The sequence below is a fragment of the Salvelinus sp. IW2-2015 genome, linkage group LG2 (genome assembly GCF_002910315.2).
Source record: "Salvelinus sp. IW2-2015 linkage group LG2, ASM291031v2, whole genome shotgun sequence".
NCBI classification, from domain to species: domain Eukaryota; kingdom Metazoa; phylum Chordata; class Actinopteri; order Salmoniformes; family Salmonidae; genus Salvelinus; species Salvelinus sp. IW2-2015.
This window is the reverse complement of record NC_036839.1, coordinates 34,954,718-34,963,202: the sequence shown is the minus strand read 5'-3', so window position 1 is coordinate 34,963,202 and position 8,485 is coordinate 34,954,718. Positions and strand designations below refer to the sequence as shown.

The following is an 8,485-nucleotide window of genomic DNA, read 5'->3' as shown; positions in this document are numbered from 1 at the left end:
ACACACACAGATGCCATTTTGACCCTCCTGGCCATGTGGTATAAAGGCAGAAACGGATTCACATTTTGCCAAAGGGTCACAAGGGCAGCATCTTACACTCACTCAGTACCCCAGAGCATCATGGGTATTAACCCTCACTACAGAGCTGAAGAAAGAACGATGTAATGGAAGGATCAGATATAGTAGCTTGGGCTGCATAGAGAATAATTCCTTGAATCAAAATAAATACAAAAACTAAGAGTATCTTTGTATTAAAGAAATAGTCCGTCAGGAGGTTCATAGAAAGAAACATATGGAAGGGTCAGGAGTAATGTCAACACTGAAGGTTGCACTTAACAGGTTTTTATTGCAATAAACTGACAGAATAGCAAAGTGCCTTTCTAATGACAGCTATGGTTACTATTCAATAGAATATAATGTCACATCCCAAAGTATTGGCACCCTTGATAAAGGTAAAATACCTATATTGTATCATCATCAAAATAGAACATTTTATTTCATCCTAATACATTTGCTCAGAGAAGGATTGTTTAACAAGTTAAAATAACTCTAAAAAAGACACTTGTGAAAATGATTGCCACACCTAAAGATTCTTATATACTATTTAAAATTCTAATAAATGTATCTGCATTAACAGTCTACTTTTTAAAAGTAAATCTCAGTTTAAGAAACTGTATTGTGGCCTTCCGTGGCTTCCTGTTTCACTGGGGTATAAAAATGAGGTAAAACACATGTAAAATTCCATTGTCTTCCATCAACGTGGGGAAAGGCAAAGAACTCATGAATGAAAGGAGACAAATGGTTTAAGACTCATAAATCAGGCAATGGGTACAAATAAACAAACAAACAAAAACATATACCAGTTACCGCTGTTAAAGCAAAAATGAAGAACTTTAAAACAACTGGAACACTACTAAACTTGCCTGGTAGAGGACCCAAGTGTATCTTATCCCCACGCACAGTGAGGAAGATGGTTCAGGAGGAAAATAAAAGTCCACAGTTGAAGAATTAAAGAACTTGGTCGGGGTTACCAAGTCTCCAAATCTACAATTAGACACCACTTCCATGCCAATAGGCTATTTGGAATGGGTGACCAAAAAAAAGCCTCCATTGAGATCAACCAACACATGTAAATGCTTTGTCTGCTAAATGGCATTGGCACTTGGATTAGAACCGTAAGCTATGGTCAGTTGAAGCACAGCAGTGGTGGGTTTGGCCTCGTATGAAGGATGCATATGCAGAAAATAACCTAATACCTACGGTAAATGATGGTGATGGACCTTTGATGTTGTGGGGTTGTTTTGCTTCCACTGGTCCTGGGGCCCTTGTTAAGGTCAACTGCATCATGAAGTCTACCAAATACCAGGACATTTTAGCCAAGACAATAACCCCAAGGGCACCGTTATCCTCGCCAGGAGAGGGTGCACAAAGTATTGGAAACAGGGGGCCTATCTTAAAATAAAGAGAAGGTAGTACTTGCTAAACAAAAATCTGAACAATTGTATTAGTATAAAATAACATAATAAAAAAATAATAAAGCATACAATGTAGCTCAGTATTTGTATTTATTTTATACAGTATTTTGCTCATCTTTATTAAGGGTGCCAATCATTTGGGATGTGACTATATATACACAAAATTAAAATCTACAAAAACATGTCATACAACAAAAAACACAAGCATTTAAAAAAGCTATGGCCTTCCTTTTAATTTCAGTGCACTATTTCTCATAGATTAAAAAATGAACATAAAAATACATCACTGGAAAAAAGCAGCACTGGTTGAACTGAACACGTCACCACAAAGTTCTTTTACAGCTACATCTGTAGCCAGCACACAGCCACTACATGCAGCCCTYGTAACATAGCTACAACACCGTCAGAACGTCTGGATAACGTTAAGGAGGCGTCTAGGGATGTTGATTACTACAAAAACACCATTCAGAGTACGACTGTACAGCTTCAATCACGGTGGCACTGTGACATCACACACCAACCCTCCACTTCGTGGTTCAGAGTCAGAGATCCTGGGATTGTCAAATTCCTTTATGACGGAATTGTGGCAAAACCAATGAAAAAGTGAAGTTTAAGATGGAGGGTCCACCTCTGATGTTGGACCAGGTACTGGGTTCAGGCCAGGGTTCTGCACAGTTGCCTTGAACTACTCTTTCAACTGGCTAAAAACAACACATCTAACTCAGTGATGCATAGATCTAGCCTAGAGCTGACTATATGGTAACAATGTGCTGCTGACCTCACTACCTAGCATATCCTGGTTCTAAACACCCATACATGCTCTTTTTATAAACAAGGGTACCAGTGAGGATTTCCTACACTGGACAAGTTGTTACAGCTGTTGATAAGCCAATGATAATAATCTGCCAATTCATTTCATGTCATTACATTAACATCTAAGGGGGATCATAGCTATCTACTATCTACATAGACTTCCAGTCATTGTGCTAATGCTGGCGAACTTCCTTCAGACATACAAATTGTTTCCATGGGTTCATCTGACTCTGGGGAAGTAGATAAAGGGATCTCATTGCCAAAATCCCGAAGTATGTCTTTAACCCACGTGTGAAACTCATTCCACTTGATTGATAAATGAAGGTCACCAATTAGTAAGCAACTCCCCTCACCTGGTTATCTAGCTCTTAACTGAAAAGCATAACTAAAAACCCGAGTTTGACACCCCTGCTTTAACCCTTTATCATGGTTGGTGTCTTGATGTACTTTCAAAAATTGTGTGACATAAAACATACATTTTCTGTCCTTGCATTAATGGCAGTGTAAGTGGTCGTTATATACATTTTAAGCACTAATTATTCAGTTATATTAGACATTGAACTTGAGCCCTGTAAGAATCCTGGATCTAGCTGTCAGTTTTTTATGTAGAGATCTCAGAAAGGCAGTGTAACTACGTAACATTTTGTGTCCTTATGTTATGGGGTGAAAACAGTTTTCAAGGGCACACATATCCAAAATAATGTATGCACTGCAAAATAGAATACTTCTAACCGAAAGAGTCACCTTACCTTGATACTTAAAACCTAAAATCGATACTGTCATTAACATGGTTCTTCAATAATTATGCATAATACTTGTGGGGATGCGCATTTGGTGTCCAGCTGATTAGTTCCGTGATATTTTCACACATCATCATTTGATCCAGGTAGGAATTTTCTGAATGATAGTCAAGTGACGAACAGCTGTTGTGATAGGCATGTGTTCAATATTTTCAACTTGTGCGTTGCTTTACCGTGCAGAGGTACAAATGGAAGCACACACACAGACTACAACTAGCTAGCTTTTAGCTAGTTGAAAAGTGAAGCACATGTACCTCAAGTATGGAAAATGTGGGCAAGATATCCAGAAAAACTAAATGCATACTGTATGCATCTGGTGGACATCGTGTGTAACACCTCGATCACACCTACAGCATCATTGCATTTTGGTACACCAGAAGTACATTCATTTCCAATGGAACGCTGCATTTGCCTTGCAGAATTGCATTGCAGTGCATTCGGTGTTGTGCATACTTTGGATAAATCGAACATATGCATCAAACTGTATGCGTAGACAGCTTGACAGAAACGCTAGCAGAAGGTGCATGTTGATCTTTGTTGTACACACATCCAGATGATGCTGCGTACCATTTTGCGCAATGACACTGTAGGTGTGATCAAGGTGCAAGTGCTGGAAAAAAGGTAATTGCAAGGAATGTCCAGAATATCTTTCTGTCTTTTTTTAACCAGGCAAGTCAGTTAAGAACAAATTCTTATTTACAACGACGGCCTACCCATGCCAAACCCTCCCCTAACCCAGACGACACTGGGCCAATTGTGCCCCGCCCTACGGGACTTCCGATCACGGCCGGTTGTGATACAGCCCGGGATCAAACCAGGGTCTGTAGTGACGCCTCTAGCACTGAGATGCAGTGCCTTAGACCGCTGCGCCGCTCGAGAGCTCTCATTCATTATGCTGGTGAAGACAGTTGTGTCTAGATTCTCTGCTTGATTTACAGCAGGGTCTCTTTAGATTTAACAGAGAAAGCATCAAGGTAATGTGTTCTTGTTTTCAGATGTTTTTAAGTCTACAGTGCGCAATTGTGTAGGATAGAGTATTGTGCAACACCCAACTCTATTCATATTCATTATTCTGGATATAATGACAACAAATGACATAGCCTGGTGAGCTTRTTGACAATATGATCTGGTAATGAAATAACAGGACTAATACATTTTGGTTTCCATGTTACACCTGCAATTTTAAGTAGTAGCCTACTTGAACTTGAATTTGGAGTTCAGAAATTAAAACCTACTACCTTCAAGGCCTACTACCTTGAAAATCAGTTTGGCGCTTGAAATGTTATTGTAATTATTATAGCCAATTTATAAGTTCTCCTGCTCCCTTATAATGATGTGTGATTTTATTTTTACGTTTTTGTGAGATATCAGTTTTTGTGAGCGAGAGGCCACTTTTGTTAGTTTCCTGCAGCTTCATTTGAAGGGTGTTGCCCTACTCTGTTTTGGCAAAACCACTTGTGGTAATTATGCGGAGGACAACATCTAATGTTGGCTACAACTTGGCTTTCCATACAATTCCATCCATTAAAAAAGGAACCTGTTTTTTGGTCACTTTCTCATGATAAAAACAGCGATGGGGAGATTCAAATGGAGAGATGAATGCTACCGCTATTCATGGCTTTATTATGTGAGCCTGCGTCGGCCACATAGACTACAGAAACATGGCCATACAACCCATCTATTTAGTCAGGAAATGTACACATTCTCTCATATTTTAGAATGTAATAATAACTTGAATATGTTTGATCTACCTTTTTGACACCTGTTGCATGCTTTTTGGGGGTTCTATATTAGGCCTTATATGTACATTATATAAATTATACAGTTGTATAACGTTGAGATCCTTAAAAATTACAATTAAGTGCTTAAAAAAGTATCTGAAAGTCCTTGAATTTGAATTGTCATGCTTATACAGTCATGTTGTTGTATAGGGCCAATTTGCTTATATTCATGTTTATTCCTCTAAGTACACATGTGGAACTGCATGAACATCATTTTGATCACAAAGTCACACATTGGCCCCATTATTTATAGAAAACCCACATACATTTTGAATGCACTGTTCTATAGCTGTCAACCAACACACGTGATGAGGGCTTTAGCCATCTCAGGATTTGAATGGCAAATAAAAATAAATTTAAAAAACTCCCCCATAAACCTACAGTTGAAAGTAACTTCCTCTTCTATAGATCCGTCTGACACATGGCACAGGAAGTGAAGGGCTTGGCATTGTTCTGTCACACAAACACAACGCCCAAGAGTTCAAAGGTTACAAAACATCAAAATGCCTCCTGCAATATTGTCATGCAATATACATTTTGACACGATTGAGAAGAGAATGACGAGAGCTTTCAGTTTGTCTGGCAGTGAAAGGGTTATTTTACGGAACAGGAATGTCACACTTCCATACTTTGGGAATGTGACACAGATTCTCAACCCTTCTGCCGTGTGCACTGCAGGTCAGGGGGAACCAGAGAGCATGCTCCCCACCCAGTCCACAGTCCAAAAGAGGAAGGTTTCCGTCCAGTCCACTCCAGAGTCTATGGCCGTTTGTCTAATGCATTTCTATGGAGCTCACACATCATAACTAGGTGCCAAGGTACACTTCAATAAATAAACAAGATGAGAAAAAGCTTCAAGTGGATCCATTGTGTGACTCTTGCTGTCACACAATGGTTTCCAATACAGCTAGGTTTCCAATACAGGTATAGAGCAGTTAGTTAGTTCATTAATACAGTGTTGACACTGGCCCATACATGACAATCTTCAATGTGATGCCACTGAGCGTGCAGAACAAATCTAGCATTTCTATATCTACGACATTTCGGTGCCTGTTACTATGGACACACAGCAAAAGGGTTATCATGATTTTGTATCTGTGTGGTGCGGTTGCCTGGCAACACAAGTAGAAGAGCAGTTCTTGGAGAATTTCAAAACAAAAAGAAAATGTACATAAACTATGCAAAACAGTATAAATAAAACATCTAAATGAAAGGTTCAAAAATCCAAATAAAATTGCCCACTTGAAATTCATTAGAATGGTGTGTTGGTGTTGTTAATCTGCTGTTTTTGGGGATGCTTTTGTATTCTCTATGCGTTGTCCAAATAGCTGGCAGTATGTTTCTCTCTCTCTCTCTTTGTGTGTGTGTGTGTGTGTGTGTGTGTGTGTGTGTGTGTGTGTGTGTGTGTGTGTGTGTGTGTGTGTGTGTGCTAAGCTGCATGTACTTGACTTCTACACATCCCTCTAGTGATGATATGTGTTGTGTCTCACCGCCCCTCTACAGGATTTTCTGAGAGCTGAACAGCTTGTTTACATTAATTAAAGTCTATTAAAGATAGCATGGGGTAGTAATAGCAGACAACGTTTAAAATGGCAGAGAATTTCATTTCAGTCAATAATTTCCACTGTGTCAACACATTTATGCCAAAAACGGCTCAACTAGTTTAACATAAGCGTAAAACCGCACTTTATGCCTACAAGGCCCATAATCCTCCAGCAGGGGGTCGGTAGCCATATTTACAGAGTGCCTCAGAGCCAATCGGCTTTGCTCGCCCGCTTTAAACTTCAAACATTTGTTGCAGAGGGAAGCGTGTAATAAGAAGGTATTGGCACTAAAATATCTTTCATGTCAAAAGTATGCCCTTAGCAGGACAGAGAAGTTCATTTATCCTCCTCCCTTCTCTCTCTCTCTCTCTCTCTCTCTCTCTCTCTCTCTCTTTCTTTCCCTCCCTCATTCCCTCATTCTCTCTCTGTTTGGAGAGGAGGAGCAGTGCATTCACACTGATGCCTGGTGTCTGGCAGTGTTCAATGGGTTGGCCAGGTCTGTCTCTGTCTGCCAACGCAAACACACTGAGGAAACAGATGGGTGAACACACACACTCTCACACATTGTCTCACACACACAGACCACTTCCAAGCCACAGGGATTGTCTTTGTGTTTCAGTGTTTCTGTGGCAGTCCAGTCCACAGCTCTGGAGTCGGTGGGAGGAGGACCTTCGCTATGGTAACTAACATATAAGGCCAAGTAGTAACTGKTCTGAGATCAGTGCAAAGTCCACTGAGCACAGAAAGAGACATTTCTTATCATCCTCACAAGGTCCACAGTACAGAACAGTACAGTATGCACCTATACTATAGGATCCTTGACTTGTCATTTTCCTGTTCCCAAATTGTTCCATTCTAGTGATCTTCACATCTTTTGAAAAACAGACTACTGTTTCTGAGAAATACAAATAAATAAAGTATAGCTATGAAATCCAGTTTTCCACTGGACAGGGAGAAAAGAGAAGGAGAGAGAAAGGAAAAAAAAGAGAGCAAGAGATAAACACTCATACTTCCACACCACGCACATGTCCTGCATACACACATGTCCTGCATACACACATGTCCTGCATACACACGTCCTGCATACACACATGTCCTGCATACACACGTCTGCACATTCCAAGCTCACACACTTTTCCACATGCTCTCACACATTTCCACATGCTCACACACATTTCCACATGCTCACACACATTTCCACATGCTCACACACATTTCCACATGCTCACACACATTTCCACATGCTCACACACTTTTCCACATGCTCACACACATTTCCACATGCTCACACACTTCACACATGCTCACACACTTTTCCACATGCTCACACACCCACCCACACGACAGAGCTGCTACAGGGTAACTCACAGACAGGCAGACAGGGGGGTGGGATTATACATGGATGGACAGATTGATTGACAGCTTGGACACAGAAGTGATTAGACAGGTGTAGGTCCGGAGTAGCCCCTCCCTGGCGTGGTATTAGTTGGGTCCGCGATGAGGACTATGGGATGAGGGATATGGATCTGTCCCTTAGTCCACTGAGCCGGGGTGCAGGCTGAGGACGGGTGGGTCCAGGCAGGTGGGGGAGTAGCTGAGGTGGGGTTCTTTGATCCACAGTAAGGGGGCGCCGTTCTTGCCCTCCTGGGACTTGCTGTGGCTACGGCTTTTATAGCGCACCAGGAGCACGGCGATGATGAGGATGCCGAAGATGGGGAACGGGTAGAAGAAGACAAAGTAGAAGAGAGAGTCGTTGGAGCATACCACCGACTGCAGGGTGGAGACTGTGGGGAGAGAGAGAGAATGGGGGGAGAGAGAGAGAGATAGGGAGGGTGGGCGGAGAGAAGAGAGAACAAGACAGAGAGATAGTATCTCTCTCCTTGTTCTCTCTTCTCTCCACCGCTCCTCTCCCTATCTCTTCCTCTTGTTCTCTCTTCTCTCCACCTCTCCCACCCTCCCTCTTTCTCTCTTTCTTCCTTCTCCTTCTATCTACCTCTCCTTTATCTCTCTCCTCTTGTTCTCTCTTCCTCTCCACCCTCCTTCCCTATCTCTCTGCTCTTGTTCTCTCTCTC

General features: G+C 41.4%; 1 protein-coding gene across 1 annotated transcript in view; it reads right to left on the bottom strand.

The window, feature by feature from the left end:
* Positions 1-308: 308 nt before the first annotated feature.
* The window catches only part of LOC111972394 (immunoglobulin superfamily member 3-like), an 11,421-nt gene continuing 3,244 nt past the window's right edge, over positions 309-8,485 (bottom strand). Inside the window, exon 3 of the mRNA XM_023999445.2 lies at positions 309-8,197. Coding sequence (XP_023855213.1) covers positions 7,947-8,197 — 251 coding nt within the window. The 3' untranslated portion in view covers positions 309-7,946. The remainder of the gene's footprint in view (positions 8,198-8,485) is intronic.